The 26,758-nt window shown below is 34.3% G+C and overlaps 1 protein-coding gene across 3 annotated transcripts; it reads right to left on the reverse strand.

The window, feature by feature from the left end:
* Positions 1-3,129: 3,129 nt before the first annotated feature.
* On the reverse strand, positions 3,130-26,758 carry LOC127851461 (uncharacterized). 3 transcript variants are annotated; one of them, XM_052385250.1, is made up of 6 exons: positions 26,541-26,758; positions 8,642-8,824; positions 7,188-7,384; positions 6,487-6,788; positions 5,989-6,168; positions 3,130-5,871 (listed from the first exon to the last, which is right to left on the reverse strand). In XM_052385250.1, the coding sequence occupies exons 2-6, from the start codon at positions 8,822-8,824 to the stop codon at positions 5,447-5,449; spliced, it is 1,287 nt and encodes a 428-aa protein (XP_052241210.1). In that variant the 5' UTR covers positions 26,541-26,758; the 3' UTR covers positions 3,130-5,446. The 3 variants fall into 3 exon arrangements, with proteins under 3 accessions (XP_052241210.1, XP_052241211.1, XP_052241208.1); XM_052385251.1 differs by lacking the exon at positions 26,541-26,758 and adding an exon at positions 13,142-13,291 and having other exon boundaries at positions 8,642-8,767; XM_052385248.1 differs by lacking the exon at positions 26,541-26,758 and adding an exon at positions 13,142-13,291 and having other exon boundaries at positions 3,131-5,871.

The raw sequence follows: 26,758 nt of genomic DNA on the forward strand, positions 1-26,758 counted from the left end.
GCTACAACCGAGAGCAGAGATTTACCATGCGAAGGGAATAGCTGGGATAAAATCCCTACCGCACAAAAATACTACGTAATGATTTGTTTAATGATTTATGATTGGAATTCGTGATTTTTTATATTCATTTATCATTCTTGTTGAAAAATGCACGGGTTTGTATTGTTGCTGCAATTCCAGAATACGTGATTGCGCAAACGATGTGACGCTGCTATTGACTGCTGTGAAACACATGCAGACTCCCAAAACATCAAAAATATGTATTATTCATTATGATTAATGTTTAACTTATTTATTATTCATAAAGATTAATGTTTAACTCGTGAACGCAAAGACACGATATCACAAACATAAATGTAATATAATTTGATCAATGAGTCATGGAAGAGAAATGAATATATATGAAGAAATCACATGTAAGTGGTAGCCTACACTGCGTAGTTTGTATGTGTATTTTTATAGTTATTTAAGTTTTGTTGTATGAATTTCATGAGGGGGGTCTTTTTTATTTTAATCTCTGATAAATGATGTTAATTATATTACTATAATTGAATTTTGCGAAAAGAAAATGTGACTTAAAAGGATATCGCTAATTATGTGTCCCAAAATGTACCTTACTGTTTTGTATAATTAATATTTTATTGGTCACACTGCTAATATTTTATTTGCCATTCTATTAAAGTCTTAAATCTTATTTAACCAAAGATATTCGTTTTTCCAATAGTATTAATTGTGTCCCATTACTTTTGTGTATGGTTTAATAAGTGGTAGAATGACTTAGTGCTTTGAAGAAACGCTTTTACATTGGTCAACTTATTTTTGTTATAGAATACAATTTGTTGCCATCATTTGCATTGATGATATTTTATTATTACATCAGTCACACGATTACAAGTTTAGATAAAGCATTCATAAACTGTATACTTATTTGATGTATACCTCTTCAATAATTAATCCTTAAAAATCTACCCAATTAGTAACACTAAAAGGGGTCACGCTTCTGAACACAATTACACAAGTATTTGTCAGATCGTGTCAGAATACAAAAATAGAAGGAGGAGGTGCAAGGAGCACTTATACTGCCTTGCTATATGAGCTTGCTTTTGTAGCGACGGGGTAGAGTTTTTGCCTCGGAGCGGAGAGGGCCTGGGTTCAATCCCCATTGTAGTATGTGATTTTTTCCAGCTGGGTCACGTTGACGCCCTCTGTAAATAACCAACATGGTTGTTTGTCTGTACGACATCCCACAATGCAGAAGATTTTGTCAATGTCATTGTCAATGCAGAAGACTTTTTGTGGAAGATTATTACTAATGGAGGGATGTATGTAGAAGGGTGAGGTATAGCACTTTTATTACCTTGCTATACTTCTATGGAGTGTCGGGATTTTTTTTCCTTCTGGGTTTCACCAATAATAAAGTATCGTTGTCATCAGCCAAGTAAAATTGTTAGTTGTAATTCATAAAAAAACGGAAAGGGATTAAGCAACAAATCATTCTTTTTTTTTCAATAAATGCTTATTACTCATTAGGTTATACATAAATAATATCTTGTTTGGTTCTAGTAAGAAAGGAAATTATGTCTTTTGTTTGTAATGCAGTATTGCTGAAACAGTGTTTATGCTTGTTTGTATGAATATGCATTATGCAGTCTTTTTGAAGATGTTATCACACAAATATATGTTAGGTCAACTCCACTAGATAAACAGTATTTTAAACATGTTATTGTATATTTTTTACCTCAATTTTATGCATTTCAGGGTAAATTATTTTTTGTGCTCGCTCAACACTTATAAAGGCTCATAATCGTGGTGTATGGTTAAACTTGTTTTATTGTGAATGAATTGCTCTGACTGGTTGTTTTTGTTTGAAGGTTGTTTTTGGTTGCATTTATATCAAGCTTGATTTTTGTCGTTCATGTTTGAATGTCGATCTCTATACTTGCCAACTAAACTTAATCCGAATTGTTAAAGCATATTTTTACATTTAAAAGCAGTGTAAATGCACATGCCAAGTATCATAATTGTTAATCAAATATCACAAATTAAATCCCAATCAAGATGGGTTCAGCCTCCTCACTTCATATACTTGAGAGCCGGATACAGCATGCCCTTGTAGCGATGGACTCAGGCGCACGACTCGCGACACGACCGAAAGCTCCCGATTGCTTAACAGGTTCTAATAAGTCAGTATAAAACACGTGTTGATTATTGCAATAATATCATTGGTCTTATCGGTCACTTCATAAAATCCAGCGATAAGTGATTGGAAAGGCTATATATTTAATTCAGAACATCGAAAATCACGGGTTTTACTCGGGCGAAAAAGTTTGATTTGTTTTCGGGAATAATGAGTGTTCTTTATTATTTACTGCGAAGAATTCAGGATGACATACATACATTTTCAACATGCGGACATAGTTGAATTTCTGCGCACGAAATCTCGCAACAAATGTATTGATCACAGACGTAAAATTTTGAAACAAGTTTCTTTAGACGCTAACAATACTTAAGAAATTGGCTTTCATTCACTGGGGTAAATCCGACCCTTTCTTGAATGTCAGAAAAAATCTTAGTAACGCTGAAAACCAATATCAAGAACAACATCTTGTTTCTTAAAAGGTTGGGGTCAAACGAACGAACTTGGCATCTACCAAATATTCATAGCATTTATACACTTTAAAGTAAAATAAAGTAATTTATAGTGATACTTTAATTTAAATATAAAAACTGATGTCAGTTTATTTTTAATTGCACACTTGTTTAGGTGAATTTCAATTGAGGAATATTGCGTAAACCGTTGTCAGGTGCATTCTTTTAATTATGCTATACTTAATGAACGGGCTGATATGGTGATGGAATCAAGGACCTCTACTGGAAAACAAGACTTAAAACGAAGACTGTCATGAAATTGTCAAATTGTTGCACAAGTGTTATTTGTTCCGATCTAGGAAATACTACTTTTTTTTCTTATTTGACATTTAAATAACTAGCCTAATATAAGAATAACTTTCTTCTTTCTTTCGAATCCACAGTCTGATACTGCATACTGAATTCTATACACATTCAGGGACAGTTTTAAACTCCGCCACTATTATACCGAGGTATTAAGACAATCCGCCATCAACGTTTTGTAATTGTACTCATGTAACAGAAAATATAAACAATACACTGTTAAAGGACAGCATATACAAAATCTCAACAAAGTTATTGCAATCAGTTGTAGAGTAAAAGATCGTCTCTGCATAGCAGCATAATAGAAAAACTAAACATATTGTCTGGTACAATTTTAACAGAAACATAACATCGAAAAGGGTATTATGAAATAGGATAGCAAAATGTTGCAAAGTTAGTGACTTGTGTTCAGTATTTTCGTTGAAAATATATTTTATTCAGAACTTACACTTTTATGCTCCATATTTATAATTTAGACAGTTATTAACAATACCAACTATACGTATATATGCAAATCAAACAATGAGCAGTTGTTTTGATTGGTTTATATGAAACTATTGGATATTTGTTTATTTATTGTTTCAAAAAGTGCAAAATAACACGGAGCATGACCGCTAATGTAGACTGATTAAATTGTGTTTGATTTTAATAACATTAAAAACCAGGATTTATTCTTAGTAAACACCCTAATTTTTACGTATCGTTATTAAATTTTAAACAACGAGTATTCAAATCTGCTCGTATTCGTGGAAATAAATATTTGTGCACGTTTGATGTCGACATAATTAACTGAAACGAGCAATTTTTATACAAAATTGGAGAAATGAAAGAAAACGATTTTTAGTTGGATCAATCCTAAGTTCCTTAAAGCTGGATTGACCACTTTAAATGTAGCATATAGTCATTAACATAGCTGGATTGACCACTTTAAATGTAGCATATAGTCATTAACATAGCTGGATTGACCACTTTAAATGTAGCATATAGTCATTAACATAGCTGGATTGACCACTTTAAATGTAGCATATAGTCATTAACATAGCTGGATTGACCACTTTAAATGTAGCATATAGTCATTAACATAGCTGGATTGACCACTTTAAATGTAGCATATAGTCATTAACATAGCTGGATTGACCACTTTAAATGTAGCACATAGTCATTAACATATTAATGTTAATGTTCCATCTTTAAATTCTTTACTTATCCTGTTGTTAATACGATTTTAATATATCAAATCATTATTAAACCTGACTTATTCAGATATATCATTTAATTAGTCAAGACAATAATTTCGATTAAAAATAATGACCTAATAAGGCACTCTAAACTACTGGAAAACGAACAACATTAATTCATATAATCGTTAACAACGACAAAGTCAACGATTAAATATATGCGAAAGAGAATGAACGAATAAATATAGCATGAACATTATGCTGAGAAGATATCACAGACTTTGAAGTTTGAAAGACAGAAGGGCCGAAGCAAAGTCTATTCGTGTATACGTAAGAGACATACATACGAAATGTAAAAAAACCTTAATAAAACGGTGCAACATTCACAAATAAGCACATAATCTGCTCATGCTAGACACCATGGAAACAAAGAGAACAGATTAACTGAACCGGTCAAAAATGATGCAATCGGGTCTTTAGACACATACATTTCATCAAAATTACGAAGCAAGCTAGTACTTCCTGTACATCGCGTACTTCCTATACGTCTGCGCTGAAATTCACGCAAATACACTGGTAGAAACGATTTTCTGTATTGACGTTAATGAAGAAGGATTATAAATCCACAAAGATTCTCCCTCACATAAGTGTTCTTAACACATTTCAAAATGTTTATATGTGTCTTGTTCTGAGAAAACTGCGCTTAATTCATGTGCGTAAAGTGTCGTCCCAGATTTGCCTGTGCAGTCCGCACAGGCTAATCAGGGACGACACTTTCCGCTTGTATGGTTATTTTAGTTTCAAGGAAGTCCCTCCTTACCGAAAATCTAGTTAAGGCGGAAAGTGTCGTTTCTGATTAGCCTGTGCGGACTGCACAGGCTAATCTGGGACAACACTTTACGCACATGTATTATGCCCAGTTTTATCAGAACAAGACACATATTTTGAAAATCACGCGAATAGTGGTAAAACATTTTTCACAAGAACTAGTTATGTACAATATCAAATAAAGTCTATCGCGGGTTTACATATTGTAAAGTTCTTATATCCTACGTAAAACCGATGGTCCACGAATTTGTGAAGCAAATGCTTTACATATTTCATTTTACAATTGCAAAATGAAATAATGATCATTTTTAATGATAATTATGGGAATAATTTCCGAACACTAAACACAACTCCTTCCGATTTCTTGATCCTAAGACTCGAAGAAAATGTTACATATAAAGTTTCTACTTCAATTGAGTCGGTCTTACGATTGGACGTTGGTGTTGACAAATGTTTTCATAGAAAAAACTCTCACTTTTGGGTCTGCGTCAAGAAACGCTCGTAGCCGTTTCCATGTTCCCAAGTTCTGAACTAGCACTTTCGGTCGCTTGAGATTGTGTGGCTTGAGCAAAGTGCATAGAAACCAATGCTTTAGAAATGACGCTCAGATTGGACTGCTCCAGGCAGCGGCACACATGAGCAAGATCGGCTATTTCCGTCCCTGTATTCTGCACTAGCCACGCCCGCAGAACAATGTATATACAATCAGCATAGTTGTGTTTTTCCCTCAGCCACTTTTCCTCTTCCGGCTCATAAACCGCCGGTTTAATGTTCAGCGCGCGGAACAGGTCGCGTCGGTTCGCTTCCCCTCCGATGTTCGTCGCGATGTGGGTGATACACTGCTTGGTGAAGGGATCATCAGGGGTGAGCGTATGACTGGGATAGGTTGGACTGTAAGCTGATTGAAGGAGGGCTGAAATATGAACTCATGACTTAAATTATGATCATTTGACTAAATGAATAATGGTTTGATTTTACAGTTCATATTGCACAAGGTCCATTTCACATAAGTACATTTCATTAAAAGTACCTTCTAACTGACTCGCAGTCACCAATTCCGGTATCTCGCTGCGCACATCCGGAACTGCGTCCATCTCCACCCGGCTACTCAATGAGGTACCGCTAGTGTTCATTGTCGTCTTGCTGGCTGGGGCTGTTCTGATAAAGGCTGTGTTCTCGCTAGCAGAGGTTCCGGTCATTGGCCCTCGTTCTTCAACATTACGGATAGTTACAATAACGGATTTAACTAAGAATCCTGATTTAAAGAAACACCGTGTACTTTAACACCATAATCATAACTGTATAAATAATACATGCTAGAATAATGTTTCGCAAAACGGTAAACATAAAGAATATTACAAGTTCTATCACTAAACGAAAGACATTTACCGTTAAGAAACCATAGCACATGCATTATTTTAAAATCATTATCACTGTATACTGAAAAGGATCAATTAAATGGTTTCAAATGGGTATGCCCAATAATGCATTATTAATTATTGAAAACGGATAGCTAAAACCAACTCACCTGATTGCGATCTTTTGCGGATATATTTCACGCTCACAACAACAATCAAAACGCCCACAAAAATGATCGCAACAAGACTCCCGACTACAGTTCCCCCATCAATGTTGACACTGGCCTCGGCTCTAGCGTGGATCTCTACGGCCGCTTTGTCTATGGAATTCAAGTGAGACGTCCCGTCTTTAGACGGTACAGGAAGGGATTTGTATATCGCGGCCTCTGGTGGGGATTTCTCTGTAGACCGTTGTGCAGTCTCAGGTGTTTGTATGCATTTACCCTCTGCAGCGTAGGTTAATGCAGCGTATCTAAAACAGCGAAGTCAAACATATTGTGAATAAAACACATGAACCACATAATTGCACAAACGTGGATCTTTCAAATTGTTCAAGTACATCTTATTTAAACGCGCCATCAACACCATCGCTTGCAGTAGCAAAAGAAGCAGCACCAATGTACTCATTAGCAACAACGCCATGCACACTTACCAGTGAAGGTCATCATCGTCCTGATCATCATCAACAACAAAGCATTAATAACAGCAACAACAACACCAATTACCAGTAACGAAAACGTCATTTTCAGCATTACAACCACGAACACATTTACGTTTTTATATTAATTCAAATCGCGAAACCAATTATGCCAACAAGAATGAGACAATCGAGACGTCATCCGCGTACAGAGCACCGTTCACAGATACCTACCCATCAAAACACTCCCCGCAATGGCCAGGCGAGGATCCGCCACAGGGTCGGGACTCGAACCTGTTTACTGCGGCACATGATTTCACGCATTGGTTACACACGGGGAACGACCCGGCCTCTCGGTATTGCCCAATCGGACAGGGAACGCATGGGTAACAGGAAGTGAATCCGTAATAAGTATTGTCCTTACGCGGTAGCTTTAAAAGAAACAAGGGACAAATTTTCACAAACCCAGGTTTTCAATTGGACAACAAAGTCTGATAAAGGGAGATTATTCAAAATGTGCATTGTTACTGATTGTTCCTAGTTGCCAACCTTGTGTCAAATTCAATCTTTTTTTAGTCGTGGCGACCTTGATTTCAATTTGAAAAAAAGTCGGATAAAGGAGAAAATTCAAAATGTGCATTGCTACTGATTGTTCCTAGTTACCCCCCTTGTGTCAAATTCAATCTATTTTTAGTCATGGCGACCTTGACCTTGGAGATATTGACGTAATTCTTTCGCATGACACACCGACCAATGATTGTGAACAAATGTACCGAGTAATTTTAAAATCTCACAATAAATGACATAGTTATGGCGCGGACAAGATCATTTATTGCCATTTTTGACCTGTGAACTCAAAGTGTGACCTTAACGTTGCAGATATCGACGTAATTCTTTCGCATGACACACCGTCTAATGATGGTGAACAAATGTGCCAAATGATTTTGAAATCTCACAATTAACGACATAGTAATGGCCCGGACAAGCTTTTCCGGCCGCCCGCCCTCCCGCACGCCAACCACCCCGCCCGCCCGCCAACCGCCGACATTCGCAAATCTAATAACCAGTTTTTTCCTTCGGAATACCTGGTTAAAAACCAACATATTTTCATTTCCTGAATAAAACCTTTTAAAATTTTTGCAAGCATGTTCCGTTCTATTAAAAATTGCGGTATACACTTTTAATTCATCTGATAAAATAATAGATACGTTCTTATACATGGTGAACAAATAATAAATGTGAAAGATTAAGTTGTTTCGATCATTTGATATCTCCAGACGTAAATCCATCAACGCGTTTATCTCGTGCTGACGGAAAAACACATCAAAATCGACATTTGTATAAGTGTAATATACCTTTAAACTTATTTTTCTTAATTTTAGTTTAAATGCCCGTTGTATTGGTGCATTGTTGACAACATTTTTTAAATGATACCCACAATCCTCAAAAATGCTAAACCTTTTTTTTCTTCAAAATTGGAAGAGAGCCATGGTATCATGCGAAGTAATCAGCTTAATTTTGAAATGATATGATGTTCGGTAAACTTTCATAAACATAATTGTGATCGTTAATATATATTTCTGTATTGCGCTTGACTTACTAAGGTATTACCCAAGATGAATTATCTGTTTAAATTGTGTTCCTGCAAATAATGTATAATGCGTAAACATAGTATGTAATATACTTACAGTCAGATCATACATGAACCCGCCTCCGTCACAATGCGGACACACTTCACATTTCCCCTTGTCCGATTCCCCGACCCCAGAGGCCGGTACATAGCGCGTGTTCCCTGTGCATCTCATTGGCATCCCCTGGATCAAGTGGAAAAATGCTGCCACATTGATTATAAACGCTGTTGTTTTGAACATCTGGAAATAAATGGATAAATCTCGATAAATATTGCTAATTCGAATTTTAGACAGAAAACTTAGACAGAAAATCATGTACTCTCCAGCTTACATGAATTCAATCGCAATCAAGTTTTTCCCAAAAAGGTTCAACATGTAAGGTTCGCAATTATTTACAGTATTTGACAAAATGCATATTAGATGATAACAGAATGCGGCTACGCAAGCTGTATTGTCAGTCCAGTTGACTGTTTGAAAACGTTAATTCACATTTACTTTTTCATTATAAAAGAGCACACTGAAAAAACATTTTTGTCATACACATACTAAATATACTAAATTAATAAAAATCTTCCGACAAAACGTCTTCTTAAAAAAAGATAGTTCGACTATATACATAGAGTCAATATCTATGTACATAGTCGAACTATCTTTTTTTTAAAGACGTTTTGTCGAAAAGATTTTTATTAATTAAGTATATTTAGTATGTGTATGCATTATAATAAACAACGGGTAACTAAAAAAATAATAAAAACATTGCCATCGAGCGCCTATGTGAATCAAAGCGCTGAAGGCACTGAAGATGTTCGCTATTGCATAATTTAGCACGCAATTCATTTTTGAAAATCAATCGCAAGTTTGAAATGAACACACGCCATTCAACTTTATAAAGTGTGTGTCGTAGCGCACGGGCCGAGTTTTGTGTGCACTTTTTATCATCCTTATTATTTCATATAAATAAAAACAACATGCTTTTTGGAAGTTCTGAAAGCATAGAAAGTATGATGAAAATGGTAATGATAACTTAATATAAAGAAAATGTGCAGTCACCATCATATTAAATGAATATTTTTTTCTAATATCAAATGACTATCACACCCAGAATATAAATTCATAATGAAAGTTCCGTGTACAAAACTTTTGATTTTTGACACCATATACAAATTCAAAATATACAACAATCTTCGTATCTTGTATATGGAGGAATAAAAGTATATAAACATTGCTGTTTATGCTTAACTTATTACCCGAGCAGTTCACACGGTGTCAACAACGCTAACATAAACATAGGTATAGAGCACTAATGCGCTTTTAGGCATAGCTGTTTCAGTTTTCATCTTAGTGACTTTTACATAACGCCAACAGACACGCATGAATATTTTCGAATATTTAATAAGCTGATTCGAGATACAACCTCTGAATTTTTGCTACATCACTGCGTATGTGCTCAATTCAAAGGATGTAGCACTGTTCAGTGTAAGGAATTCCGGACTACTCTCTGTATGCTCAAACGACACAAATTGTGGCCCTGTTACAATTACGCGTTACAATCCATCTCGCAGAATTTCACTTTCGCCTCCAAGATGAGTAAACAATCATTAGCGAAATAGTATAGTGTCACGATAAGAGAAAATCGTTTAATTATCATACCACAATGTTTGCCGTACTTGGTCAGCACGTCTGGAAATCATTCCTTAATGTGTGGATAGGCTGCCATTATTAACAAGTTTGCTATTTTCAATTCAATTTTGTATCAAAAAGCATTGTTCTTAAATGTGGCATTTTCAATTCTCAATGAGATTTGTAATGACCCTCGTCATGCGAAAATGGGTCTTATTCCATATGCGCCCATCATATAAATAGCCCACTCAGCTATCCCTCCTTCTGGTAAGGAGAAACATAACATATTGAGTAATTTTAAAGCGAACAGTATCCCCTATGGCCTGACTGCGCAAAAGCACATGTTGGGTTTAACAAACGCTTGCCGAAACGCATAAGACCCATTTTCGCATGACGGCGCTATTGACGTGTGATTTAAATGTGTCGAAAGAAAACTGCGTTTAAATAAAATATAAACATACGATATATTTCGATCGTGAAGAAAGATACTCATAACAAGGCATATCAGGACACATATGAAGTGCTCTCCCGTAGTATATTTTTTATTTACTCACACTAATGTGTGGTTTGACAATGCTAACCCACATTTCATGCGGTGAATATGCAGCTTACAAGTGAAAAACACAACACAATAGTTTAACTTTTGTTTAATTGTATTTAATTATTTAGAAAAGTAAATTGCTAACTTTATTTCAAAGTCAGCGTATACGCCGACTACATTTTTAAAAGACATTTATTGTTATAAATCTATTTAATATAATATATTAAGTTGTTTTCGGTTTTAGCGATTAAAAAGCATTTTCGAGGTTGCCTATAGTATGCCTGTAGTAATTGATGAACTCATATCCAACTGTCTATGTATTGAAAACTGTGAATATAAACAATCTTAACCTTCTACTAACCTTCTACTATTGCATTCGTATTATTATTATAAATTGTTTGTTATATTCGGGTTTAGCAATTATGAAACGTTTTTTTTGTCTATCGTATATAAATTGAGAATATAAATAAGCGTCAACTTTTTCCCGAATCTCTCAATTTACTACCTGTACTACGTCATTGAGTTGTATGCGAGAGCGTAACCTATTGCGTTGTTATAACCCGTAAACTTTCCTTTGTTTATCGACAGGCGCATCTATAAATAGCCTCATATCATGAATGCCAAAACAACCGGGAAAAAGAACCACGTGACCAAATAGGACGCAAAACGCAAATACCATGCGACTACGACTTTTATTATGTAAGAACGCTCCGCAAATCCTTTGAAGTCGGAGCCTTGTGATTGCTATTACGTAAATAATTGACCTCTAACTGAAGTAAGCAAAGGAAACGCAGCACCTAATTGACCCATTCCTTCTATGTGCGAAGGAGATTGAATTTTACTAATGTATGGTTTGCCTATTATAACACACATTATAATGCGGTAAATATGCGACTAACAAGTAAAAAACACTATAATTAAACTTTTGTTTTGAATTAAGTTATTTAGAAAACAAAATTCCAAACCTTATTTCAAAACAGCAAGACTACATTTTTTAGAGAATATTATTGTTATATTTAAATGTTTTTTAACAGTTTCATCGATAATGAAACATTTTTGTATGTTGTCTATCGTATCCCTGTAATAATTGTTGAACTCGTGGTCAAATTATTATTAATTGAGACCTGTGAATATAAACAAGCGTAACCTTATACTACTGCGTTATTCTCACACGGACTCCCCTTTGTTTATCGCCAGCCTCAGATTTATGAATGAGCTGAGCGAAAATACTACGTCACGCACACGCAGCAGAAAGTGAACTATTTTAATCATTCATAAACAATCTCCTCCGCGACACGTACAATACGATCATTGTTTATTGATTCTTTTCTATAAAACACCGTTCGAAAATATTGAATGTAACACTATATTAATATAATGTTTCCATTTGTGGATACACATAATTGGAGAACTCAAACCTCTTGCATAAATTTTACAACTCTTTCTTGCGCGGATACGCAAGTTGGTATTGGGTTAATCATACCTAGGCCGTATCGATCTGAATTTCACACTAAGCACTTTAGACGGGCGCTAAAGCGCCCATCTAAAAACCAAGGCTGAACTTATTGCCCGCTCCTCGTAAAGATGACTCACAAATTACTGGGATCCCATTTTGCGATCAGGGCGCAATCCAGCGACAGTTGACATTAAAGCAGTTGTAGTGCAGAAAGTAGTCCACTAACAGACTCCAGTTGTAGTATTGACAGTATGGTTTGTAACATTAATCTTATAACAAATATAAACTTGAGAACCTAACAAACAAACTAATGAAAATTACTGTGATGAAAATGCAAGGTGAAACATGAAGGTGACCTTCAACGCTCCAACCAATCAAATCCTTTGTTTTGAGGCAAGTCAACCAATGCGGGTAAATTTCACACCGGAACCAGACCAAACGTAATGATGAATGAACGTAAATGATGAAACAACGAACTTTTAAACAACGTACTGTTTAAACTGTGGGTTTACTATGCTCATGTTGAAAGGCGCTAATTTACTGTCAAGTGCAAGGACAAAATAATTGACCAATCATTATGAAACTGACAGAGCCCCTACCCTTTCCCCGCTTTATAACGTGAATCATAGGCTTATTTAACGAACTATAAATTAATAGTCTTCTTAATAAAAGTCAGTTTAAACTTACCGATAGTTTTTATCGTACGTTCTATAAATTGTCATCAAAATGCTTTTATTAGACCATAAACCATATCAAGATTATTCGACTTAACCTTTAATATAGAAGTGCTTGAACCCACAGATCAATACATGAACATGTTAGATAATAGATCTCGTGTTGACACGAACGGATGAGCGAAACAGATATTTAAAAACATACAGTGCCTTTTAATAAGCATGTTGAAAACATTAAAAACATGTATAACAAATCGAAGACTTACTTTGAATAGTAAATAAATGTCTCAGCTAATTACTTTTAAGCTTCACACATACTCCGTCTAAGGTCACTGGAATACTACAATGTTTGTAAACATTTCACGCAGTATACCGGTAGTTATCGGAATTCCTTTTGCGCATGTCGTCGGGACATAGCCTAGACTTATGATAAAGCAGACGACATCTGATCCACCCATGAACACATGAATGAACCGTGATAATCGGATAAAGTAGGATATCGAGACCGTGTTAGATCATGTGCACATCACGTGCGGATTTCTCATTTCATAACCCATTTATGCCTAGTGGACTCTCCCATCCTTCTAAATTGGATCAATTTATTTCCAATATATATAGGTATGTCTAGTATATTTATTTCTATAATTACAATATTTCTTACAGAAATTCCTTTAAGCAAACAGCGCAGACCCAAATGAGACGCCGCATCATGCGGCGTCTCATCTGGGTCTACGCTGTTTGCCAAGGCCTTTTTTCTAGACGCTAGGCATACATGGGTTAATGTTAAGACATTCTAGTATGTATAGTATTACATTATGTCCATAATATCTGCAGAACCTGTATAAGGATATTATGCTACTGTTTATGTGTGAGTTTAGAAATAGTTAAGCCAGGTTAGTGGTATACAAATTAATACTCAGCTGTAAAACCAGTAGAGATAATACTTAATTTTAAAAAGAAATTATTTCACTCTGTTCTGATGTATTTCGCCTTATTATGGACGAATATGTTGAACTGCCATTGCTATGACTACACGTCAGAAGTGTCTGTAGTAGAAGCGAGATTAATCACTATTAAAGTTTACTCTACCGACCTCATTACACTCGTATACGAAACGTGCACGATCAACGAACATTTAGGAAACAATCCAAAAGAAAAATAGATGATTATATAGATCACGATTGCCAGGTTCGAGCTACAGATGCGCCGTTTACTCATTTGACCGAAACTTTTTCTTGGAACAAGATTTTGCTCTTTATTTCACAATATACTAAAATAATTTCTTAACAAATTCTACGCAAAAGCAATAGTTTCAACAACAAATAGTCAAACTTTTGCGCATAAACACCATCATAACCATGCCTTTTCTTAAAGAGCATTCAAAACCGAATTGATTTTAACAATAACAAGGATAAGTCGTGTGGTATGTAAGAAAGAACTCGATGCCAATCAATGATCACTGTTTAACGGCTATCTATTTACTGACTTCTCTTCAGTTCAACGGGGTTTCCCGCCAACTATCAAAGTCTCATGTAGTCTTCAACCTCAAAGCAAAATAGTGAATTTGAAGTACAATGTTTTTCCTACCATATGCACACATTAATATTCAAAAATATATTTATGGCAAGTGACTATACAAAGAAGTGAGTCTTCGAATAAATTATGTTCTTTCTTTTAGAGAGTACAGCATTGAACTCCAAAGATATTTAATATAATTGAACTCCTAACATATATAGTATACTGTAATCTATAAAGTATATTTCGTTTCTGCGTCATTTAGATTTTCCCGACATGCAGGAATGGGTCGGAAAGATACCAGTGCATGGAAGCCATCTTCTTAATAATTGATCGCGAATAAGGAAACTTATTTCACAAAAATTATGATGTTTAGGTTCAAATATATTGAATGCATTTGTTGTGGGATCTCGTGCAGAGGACGTCAACTGTGTCCTTATGATGAACATTTATTTATGACATATTTTATTTTTCCGCATTAAATAACATTGGACACACCCGTGTTTGCCTAAATTAAGATTATTTTGCCAAATAAAATTCAAATAATTCTAGAAGCGATTTCAATATGTTCGCACACTATTTTTTTAGTTCATCAAACTCTTATTGATTCTTGACCAGTTGATGAACATACATACATACCCACACATGTAATGATTACTTTTATAAGTAATAACTCATAGCATGAATTCCAATACTAAAAGTGCCTTGTGTGTATAGGCTTATGTGTTCTAGTATATGTCATTATTGTTCGATTGGAAAGAGGCCCATCAAACTCTTTGTGATTCTTGACCAGTTGATGAACGTCTATTAGTGTACTATATAGGTCGCCAACATAAACCTGACACTAGTAAACTTCATTAGCATACATTATTCACTTGAATTTGGTCCTATTTTTTGCGTTCGATTTTGTGTGTGCACGTGTTGCACGAGTTTAATATAGACATTAACGTACTGTGAGTGAGGTTTTCGTTTGAATCGATTCAAATCGCTTTCGGTACGTAAAATAATTTGCTTATAAATCATTAAAAAAAATTCTTGCATGAGATCAGGTTAACAGTGGCAAAATATATTTTCAAATATTTAATTTAAAGCATGAGCAGTCCTTGTTTACATTCTACAAAAATGGATATTTGGACGTGTGCCAACAAAATAAAGCGTAAGAATATTACTACAATAAGTTGTAGCTCTAATTACAACATTGGTAATTTATTCCGTTATTGTTATTAAAGAGCAATTTACGAGTGTACACACAATCAACCCAAAATATGTCGTGTGCATTTGGGTGAGAATGGGTAAGAATGACCTCGGGACTATTTGTACACGCGTATTTATATCATAATGAACGACAACACCGCATCACGCGTTTGTAGAATGCTCAATACAACGTAGTAAATAATTGTGTGGGTCACATAATCGAACAAGCTTTTTTCAGTCACATGAGTAATTACTATTGCATCACCCACTTTAACATGTTTTTTGACGGAAGGTTTGCACAGATACATTATTTAAATAGAATGGGAATTTCTTAAACTTTCACTTTATAATTGTGTGCAAACAATTATGTATTTGTGTATTGGACTGATCCAAAAGGAGTACACTTCTCTCATAAAAACCGACACGCTTGCGGATAATTTTTCTTACATGCGATAAAAAAATAGTTTGCCTTAAGTTTAATTTTTTGTTCCGAAATATTCACTTTATAGTGATAAATACGATTAACAATGCGTCGAAAAAGCATCTTTCTTAAAACAAATTAAAATATGCTCCTGTTTGCTTCGTTATTTAATTGTTACACTTTAGGCAACTTCTACCGATATAACGCGATGTTGAGTCACAACATCATTGGATTTTCAATTTCTTTGCAAAATCTGTTTTAATAAAATATTTCATATCTACTTCGGAAATTTTCTTATCTTCTCGCATCTACATAAAGCGGGTTTCTATTTTTAAATACTCTTATTATTTTCATAGACGTTGTAAAAGTAATAAAACTTTTCGTTGAACAAGTCGCTATAAACATCAGAAATTACACTTCAAATATTGGCTAACGTTTTATACCATAACGCGAATAGGGTTCGTGTTGTTTTTTGCTCAACGTTTGTTGACATTTTTTTGTAAAATGTGTGTACTTCGACTTTCTGGGTCCGTGTATATACCGTCTTTTCGTTTTTCGTTTTGCATTCGACAACACGAAACACGAAAATAAACGCATATTAGTTCATATTCCGATTTTGTTATAACCGAAGCAAATACAAAAAAACAAAGAACAAATCGACTTATTTGTATCGTTTTTTTGTTTTACTAATTACAAAACAAAACACGAAACGTGTATGTCTATAAAATCGACTTATTTATATCGCTTTTTTTGTTTTACTAATTACAAAACAAAACACGAAACGTGTATGTCTATTCCTATTTCGTTTCAATTTAAATTACAAAAAAATTAATATTTGAAAATTGAAACAAAGCGCCTGCTCTCATTTATCGTTCTTGATTTGATAAAACGATACACGGAAAACGGAAAACGAGGGGCGCTGCGCAGCTTTATTTGGATGATAACTCATGATTAATCTTAGTGCGCAGTTTCCTCCTTTGAAACTATTATTTAGAATAATAAAATGTTCACTATTACATTTATTATAGAAGAAGAATAGACGAGTCTTGGCACAGCTCTTTTTGGCTAGTCTACTGGAATAATGAATAGATCAACAGTTAAGTTATATAACGATACCAATATAAATGCCTGCTTTTGTGTCAAGTCATTGGATTTGATTTAAAGTATAAAATACATTACAATAAGCATTGCACATTAAAATATCTTTGTTCGGCGTAGCCTTTCTCTTCAAGTAATAAACAACAATCGATTTATTTACTACACTGTATTCATATCTGTTTAAGAAATGAAATAAAAATCCACATTATTGCTAAACATATACACATGTATATTCAATAAGTATGGTGAATTATTCCTAAGAGCATGCACGGCCCCATAAAGCCCTGTCATGGCACGTCGTGTGCCGTCCTGGCTCATACAATTCGGGTAACTGGCTGGCGGTGGCCTCTCATACCAGGTGTCCATGCAGTTCTAGCATCGAACCAGTGATTTGCAACAAGTTGCAAATGTAGGGTGCGACGCTGGTCCTGAATGTAACAATTTATGTTGTTATAAAGCTATCGGTTCACGCACTGAGTTCTTTTTAAATTTTATCAGCATGATTATATTTGGTGCTCCCTTTATAGAATAAAGAAAATTCGCTTATAACAATTATAAAATTATTTAAAACTCTTTGCGAGAACACATCATTCAATTAACAGAAAAATCAACGCTAAGTTTAGAACATTATGTCAATGGATTTTATTTTATAAGTTACAACTCTGACGTTGCTACAAATTTATTTATTTATTTTTAATAACGTTTTTGTTTGGTGTACAGATTTTGTCCAATTTGTGAAGGAAACTGCTAAAATGAACTGAATGTGTATAAAACGAATAAAATAATACATTTTTCGACTGATAAATGTATTTTAACAGATCATGCAAGCGAACGCTTGATGGCGCGCTCCTCATATATATCATTGACTCAGCAAATCATACACGTATTGTTACAAATGTAAACAATTTTCTATAATGGCATTCGAGTTTCATTTTAGGAGACAACCGAGGTCATAAACGGAACATTTCAACGAGTGCAAGTAGATTCTATAGGCGTGACGCATGATATTCGCCTTCTTTAAGTAACGTAACGTTTAAAGGAAAAAAGATTAAGCGGCGTTATAATATCATTGGAATGTACATATCTTTTTCGGCGTAAGCTGCATAAGCCAGCTTTTCACCTTAGCCTGACCTTTGTAAGTGTCCAATAAAATTCCAATAAAATTTCCCGCGGCTAGGTACGAATGAATACACTTCATTTATTCCATTGGCTGATTTGAGTATACCACCAGAACATTGGAAACATATCCGCGTCTTTGTAACACTGTTTTACTGTATGAAACAATTTTATCTCGAATGAAAAGGCTTAATAGATAGAACAGTTTTACACTCAATTCTCGACATCAATACAGTTTGTGCGTACACCTTTTATTTTCAGAGTATTACCAGCGCAAGAGCGTTTATACTTAAAAGGCTATGTTCTCATATTTAGTACTTACTTCCTTATTCCTGTCAACATGTTAACATGTAAAAGTATAAAGAGCAATGGAAGCGAGGCCTCACTTTAAAGCATTGCATTTCAACCCGCGAGGTATATCGGGTCAATTCGCGGACATTCAGAGTTTATATACAGGTCATCACCGGAGTTGGCGGTCAGTAAAATAATCGTTATATAATAAAGACGCTATCCGTGAACTAGGTGACCTGGAATTTTCTTTAGACCAGAAATATGTTAAATGAAGATATTCAGCAATATAATTATGGTATGTAAATAATAGATTCTTAATGTGTTTTCAACAATACAATGATAAATATTATTGTTGATAAATTTAACAATAATTATTCGTCCATATTGCCTAATGTACTAAAGTGATATTATGAGCATGTAACAGTTTATAGGTGTCTATCGCAACCGTTGATTATTTTTGATGTTTCTACTTCATATACACTTATATTAATTAATGCAGCATCATCATACTAAAACAATATACCAGAAAGAGAAAAATAATGCATTTGAATATCAACCGTACTTTCGTTTGACAACTGATCATGCGTTTACGAGTTGAACCTAAATTTAGTTTTAGTGCAGATTTGTTCAAACGACACAAAGACACGAAATTGTTTTACGGATCATTTCAGCTTACAGGACTGGGTGGGTCACGTAAGAATATCGAATATAAAATATATTTTTATAAACAACTGGTAGCAAGGTGAGTTGCAGATAATTAATCAGTAGCCACATTTTAACTAACTATTTTGACCTGTTAATTCTTTTCAGCTCAATTCAACAGTGCAAAATGCCCATAATATCACTTTAAGCATTAGCACGATGATAATTGATACTGTTAATAATCGAATCAAATAGCAATGCCCGACAAACCACTAAAACAGGTTTGTTCGAAGAACGCGCCTATAAATACGGATACTTCTCGTGTGGCCGGTTGACTCATATGTTTAAATTTCACTTCCATTCTTCTTTTGGTTTTCTGTTTTGTATCTATAGGTTTATGACCAGCAATATGTTATAATGTAAAATAAGCCGCGAAAACTCCCCGTAACATCCCGTACTGCGTGTGATGCAGCTAAGAACTGCACAGAAAAAGACATTCGCTATACTTGATCTCATTCATTAAACTATTTACGCCGTATATCTTTTTTAAAGATATTTCTTGTTAGCAATAACTTAATCTTGGGCGCTCTTTCATGAACATTAAATATGTTGTTTAATAAGTTATTAAATTGGTACATTTATTAATTATATTTAAGTTAATTTCATTTTCTTCAAGCGCAAAGCGGTTTCATATAAGGTGTTTGGTTATAACTCTTGTTTTAGAGCTACAATCACTAGACATATCACAATGCAGTTGTTAAATGCAACATGTATTTGTTATTAATCGAACGAATTGGAAATTATTTATAAGACACCTTGCACTTTACCGTTCCATAAGATTAAAACATTTTTTATTTATTTATTCTCCTTTCGTCCTGTTCTTTCTTTCAATAGTGGCTGTACTAATACAACTTTGACATTCTATTATGTAAGGTGACGTTAAAAGTAAAACATAGGGACATTTTAGCAGCCGCCGCCGATTATTGTGTATTTAAAATGTCATGCGGGTCTAACGGGTAATAACAATAGGAATACGGGACTCAGGGGACGGGGTATTGCAGCTCTTAAAATGTAAGGAACTCCCCCCCCCCCCCCCATGATAATAGTATTAAAACGAGTTGTTTTTTTGTAAAATAAGTACTGAATTTACATAGCATAGGGGCAAAGAACAAGAAGTGTCATAAGAGGCTAATTATAGCCCTATCTAATCGGCTGGATCGGCATGAAATTCCCTGTACGTTGGAAAACCTTTCGATGTCAAGATTATGATCATTTCAAATTGGAAAAAAAACAATACCTGGAAAAACAACTTAAAATATCCACGTCTCTGTCCCTTACGGGCGTGTCTTTACCTCCACGAAAAAAGCACGTAGGAAGCCATGCTGATGGAAATAAGTGATTAAGTCTTATGTAAGGGAGAAAAATACGCGCAAAAAGCCACTAATGAGTTACCTCCCCAAGACAGCAGCACATCCCGCAAACGCCACTCGTTTTTCGTTTTTCGTATACCGTTCTTTTAAACTAAGAACGGTAAACGGTATCAAACAATCCGTTCCAATTTCCAAACATTTATTTTTGTTATATGATTTGAAACGAAATATGAACAGGGGAATCAATTTCGTTTTTTTTGTTTTATAATAAGTACAACGAAAAACGATATAAAGAAATTAATTTTGTTTTCGTATTTTGTTTAAGTTTCGGTTATTAGAAAATCGGAATATGAACTTATATGCGTCGATTTTCGTGTTTCGTTGTTTCGAATGTTAAACGAAAAAGGAAAAGACGGTATATACACGGACCTTTCTGAGCAGTATGGTTGGTTCATCGTTGCAGACATATTTGTCCCGATCGGTATCAATACTGTTCTCCGCTTTTTTGCTGTTATTGATTTAAGGCAATGTAATATCATACTCTCTGTTCTTATACCGTTTATCAATTTGATCAATTTCTGGGATTGTCTATATGTGTAAGCTATTTGTAGACAGGTGATTAAGGTTTGAATGTTTAAAAAACGACGTTAATAAAGAATTGATCTGAAAAGTATCTTATGAAGAAGCGTGTATTACCTTATAACAGTAAACGTTAAAGTAATAAAACAACGGTCAGCAGAAACATATACATGTAAACTTAACAAAGTCATCTCGAGATTGCTGCATTTGTATTAGCACTGTATGTTCCTCAATAACCTTTATTTAAGTGCTTTAATCTTAGGTCTTAAAAACATATTTTCTTACACTGCTTTGTGTAAAAAACAACACTTCAAGCAGACGCATTGTTGAGGAGATATTTATAACAAATGAACCTTAATTAACGAATGTTTTAATTTTCAATTGGGCTGTTTTAAATTGCAATTTGAAGTGTCATAAATGAAGTGCCATGATCACGACTTCCCCAAGTTATAGTTCTATTATACGTGGGTTTAAATACGAAGTATTTAACAATCCCTGTCAAGTTCTGTTTTCATGTGTTTGCATAGCTAAAAAACATACATAAATCAATATGGACGTTTAATGATAGAACGATTAAATGTTTGGACAAAATACTGTGGCTTCACGTACAGTCCAAACAATTAAAGAATTAAATATTAAAGAATTAAAGAAAAAGAATTAAAGAAAAAGTACGTTGTTTTTTTTCTTAAATAAATATAATCGTCTTAAAAATGTATATATTCAAACATTTCATGCATACATGTATCTACATTAAACAGTATATTTAACGGAGTCATATGAAACTTTGCATCATTGTTTTCCCTTGTTTTCAAAAAGAGAGTCTAACAATTGATTGAAGAAGAAAGGAACACGAATAATATACCGGGTTATAATTCAATTCACAATATCACAGTTTGTTAACAATTTCTTTAAAATACATCGTTACCTGTGTTTGTTTCGGTTATAATTAAATTTATAATTATAATTGAATAAAATAATGTTATCACAAATTCTCTCCGTGATTAAGACGTTCAAAACGTCACGCACATGTGTTGTTTTTGTTTCAATATTCTTGGGTATAGTAAGATTTCAAGGAGTGGCCGATTGAGTTTTGATCTTATCTTATGTTACCACCATTTAAAAACTGATTTGCAAGGACTTCAACTATAATTTAATATACAAAAATAATGTTACTAATAATACTATGTTAAGCAATATTTACTGCACAAATAACACGTGTAAGAAGATCTTCACGGTCAGTCGCGAATGGTTCAACGAATAATGTTCTAGAAAGTAACACATTACTACCATAAATGGGTATTCCCCTACATTCCCCGTTCGAGCGAAATATGCGACCGAGATCAACATGAACTTCAATCTTCAAACAGAGTTGTCGTTCCTTGCTCTCACATACAATCTCTGCCATCACAAGAAAATCCTACCAGAAACCTTATTCAAGAATCGGTTATAAATAAAAAAAATTAAGTTGCATAAACTGCACGTTCTTTAACGAAATGGGAAATGGTTCGATTAACAGTAAAGACACACATTTCAATGTTCAATTTAGTGGGCGTTAAAATGCTTTTTCCAGCGCCATGTCAACGCGGGAATCAAAGGCTATCTGTGACGGGTACAGTTAACATACGTTTTCATGATGCGTTATCATTTATTTTTTGAAAAGCGTTGTAATCATGCAGCCGTAATATGCTGCCCTTATAAAAAAATAATCAAACACGATACAATTTTGTTTTAATATACAAAATGATATAGAGAATATATTTCTTTAAATAGATCATTCCTTTTTCCTAAGATAATATTCAAAATATCTTCCCTAAAAATCATTTAACAGATAGTGTGTATCATGTACCGATGCTGCAATCATTAACTGGCATTTTCATGTTATATAAAGCGTAAACCTTACTTAAAAATGAAGTATCTAAGAAAACGAGCTTGTTGTTATTTAGATATTGGAAATGTCCCTTCCCTGGTAATAATTATAAAAGTCATTCTAATGAAATGTATATTTCAGTTTGATACGCTAGTGCTTGTTCCTTAGTTTAAGATTTTCATGACTTTTATCTTCTGCTGACTATCAACATGTTAAAATAGAAAAAAGCTCTCTCTCTCTCTCTCTCTCTCTCTCTCTCTCTCTCTCTCTCTCTCTCTCTCTCTCTCTCTCTCCTCTCTCTCTCTCTCTCTCTCTCTCCCTCTCTCTCTCTCTCTCTCTCTCTCTCTCTCTCTCTCTCTCTCTCTGACTCTCTCTTTTGAATAAATCATTACATTCTTGTTGTAATTGGCTGTAAGAATTTCATTTATTAGAAAAATTTAAACTTGTCATATTTTATATACAACTGCTAAAGAATGACATACATAACCACACTTCGTAATGTGGCCTTTTACAACCTAAACGAAGTTTCTTTTTTAATTGCACGGCGTTGATCTGAATTTAATACTATATTAGGCTATGTTTCTTAATGTTTCTTTATTCAAGATGTGATTTAGTTGATATACGTATTGCTGTCATTTCATCGTTACTAAGAAAGTTACGGTCTAGGTGCTCTACTTTGTATACAAACATGGAGTCGATAAATGGTAATTTAATTCAAGAGTATTGTCTTGTATAGCTATTTTATTTACATCGTGATGTAAGAGGTTAATTTTTATTTACCCTTAAATTTTGCGTGACTAATTCTTGGCAACGAAGGTATCTTCATTAAATTCTTTTAAACCTCAAATTCGTTGCACGATTGGCCCGTCCCAAGGTGTTGACCTCATTTTTATTCATCATTGAATGTTTGTGACTTGTGTATCTTGCCTAGCACATTCTTTTAGGTCTCAATGTTTAGCATTTAGTTCCTTTCCGTAGTTAACGGACAGCTTGGTTTGTTAAGGTTTTCTCCTGCTTGTGCAGCTAAAGGTTCACTTTGAGTATATTTTACCCATTGTAAATACATTAACACTATTTCTTTGTTGAATTCGTTATCAATGGTAGCCTAAATATCTTTGCTATTAATGACATGTGCATATTGGCCTGTTGCCAACTATACCACTAGGCTAAGGCCGTTCATGTAATTATCTGGTTTGACATATTATACTACAACACAACTATCATGAGAAAGATTTGAACGTACGAACTGACCTGTTTTCACGCATGCATGCTATTTTAAGGGATTGGTCTGCTTTGGAAATTTACCAACGAAGATTTATCTTAGCCATGCACTTGTTGCGAAACAATTAATAGAAATGCGATATTTCATTATCATTCGTGAACTATATGTCAGGGTTTTAACCATTTTATGACAACACCAAAGCGGTTTCACCGTAAAATAGGTTACTGATTCATATGCCATGTGCGCACATACCCGTAGCCAGGGGGGGGGGGGGTGCGTTGGGTGCGTTCACACCCAATGTTTTTTGACGAGTAATAAAACTATTTGAACTATAAGATGCACCCAACTTTATTCGACGCAAAAATTATTATTTATCTTTTCCCGGAATCCTGTGAGTCTTCGTATTTAAGCGTTACAATAATGTTGAATTCAATATGCTACCGACAGGAAAGAGAGAACATTTTAGATTATTATTAACGGAATGTTATGCCAGCTTCCGACAATGACGGAAATCAAAAGACACCCGTCGACTATTGCCGAAGACTAATGAGTCACTGGTTAATAATTTTGCATTATACCACGATTTATAACAATTAACGATTGTACACAGCATTTTCGACAGACTGCATTGTCTTTTTGTTATATCCCCGTACAACCACTTTCGGATCACCTTAAGGGTTTTCAGACAAAAAATATCAGCTATGCTCAAGACAGGATAATGTTTTGTTGTTGTATGGCAAGAAAACAAATAATTTCTACAAAGCAAGGTAGCTTTTTTTGTAGTTTACTAACACAACTTGTATAATTTAAAAAATACAAGTTACCAGTTACAACATTTTTATTTCTGTTTAGTATTGATGCAGATTAGAGAAGACCCAGTTTGGTTAATCAGTGTTTGTTGTACAAAACACTATAAGCACGTTGAGAGCAATTCTAGGCCTCGGTAACTATCCATAGTAGAAGACAAACAGTTGTTTTGAAAAAAAGTCGATTTTTTCCTTTTTAATTTAGTTGATTTAGGAATGGTAGAATTTTGGAATGGTAAATACACCAATGTTATCAAGATTCCAATAAATACTTTTATTTTATACCGTTCTTATTGTTGATTTTATATCATATCAATGTGTTGTTGCATATGTAAACAAAGTGTGTGCGCGCATACTAGCTTCGGGTATAAAATAATGTATTTCCGTGACTGATCAAACGAGGTGGTTATTGAAAGACGGCAGTGGGGAATACATGTATTTTATATCATATTCATGTCGATCAGTCACTTAGTATAGTCAATGAATGTGAATTTTCATATAAAATGCTCTATAACTTCAGTCTCTGAAGTCAGATCAAAAGCCACCAAAATGCAGGATTTTACTTTTCATTTTCAAAATTTTATAGATGGAGGACCTCCAAAACCCCGATTGCAGGAAGGGGACAACCAGTCCCCCACCTACCGCTTGTCACTTCGTTGCTAAATAACAATCGTTTATGGGAAAATTCGCACCCCCCCCCCTTTTCAAAACTCTGGCTACGGGCATGGCGCATTCATGATTTTCATGGCTTAAGGTCGTTTTAAGAAATGTGCATTTCATAACACAAATCAATAACCACAATATATCCGAAGAAAACACTTCAAGTTATCTCGTTTCTCAATAAACGTCATTACGAGATTATATCATAAACAACAAATCCATTATTATTTTATTGTTTATTGTAAGGGATGGTTGGCTGAGTCAATTAAAATGAGCATTGCTTACACGTAACTTTCGACAATATACCAGTTACAACTTGTCAATAAAGGATGGAGTTGACCTTCCATGGGTTATATTTCGTTGTAAATAATAACCGAAAAGAAAGTTTATTTATGACTACGGCATATACAGCTCATCGTCAATTACATAAACGCAATAAGACAAAACTTAAATACGCATGCTTCAGAATAACAATAAAAACAGAAAATTAATAATAGTTGGTTGCATAATCAAATCATGTTCATTGTAATGTCATGATTTAGACAGTTAAAATGTTCGGTGATTTTTTGTTACCAATTGCGACAATAGAGTTATTTTGTGTCGACATATTTTTTACAAGCTTCTTAAGCAAATGTATCAAGTGTTTTGTTTTGACTTATGATAGTGTTTTTTTTTTATAAAATGCATCTTCAAATTTGTGTGATGCAGAGCCAAAATCGAAAGTGTTGCGCAGAGTTTTATTTAAACAGATACAAGATAAATATGACACAATTTATTAAACTGTTTCCGACACATTCAATACATCTGTTTCCAATCCCGCGATCTACGGTTTTACGTAAAGAGTAAGTAAGTTAATAAATTATTGAAAATTAAGTCATATTCACCCGTGTCCAGAAGCCGTTGTAGATGCAGCGTCACGGATTCCTGTCCAATTCGTTATCAATAGTACCCGAAAGGTATTTCGTTATTGTGCCTGGTTGGCCTGTTGCCAACTAAGGTAATGCCGTTCATTCAATGATCTGTTTTCACATATGATATACCACAACGCAACTTGAAATGCAAGTGTACATGTCGGTTCTATTTAATTAATATTTAGATTCGC

The sequence above is a fragment of the Dreissena polymorpha genome, chromosome 11 (assembly GCF_020536995.1).
Source record: "Dreissena polymorpha isolate Duluth1 chromosome 11, UMN_Dpol_1.0, whole genome shotgun sequence".
Lineage (NCBI taxonomy): Eukaryota > Metazoa > Mollusca > Bivalvia > Myida > Dreissenidae > Dreissena > Dreissena polymorpha.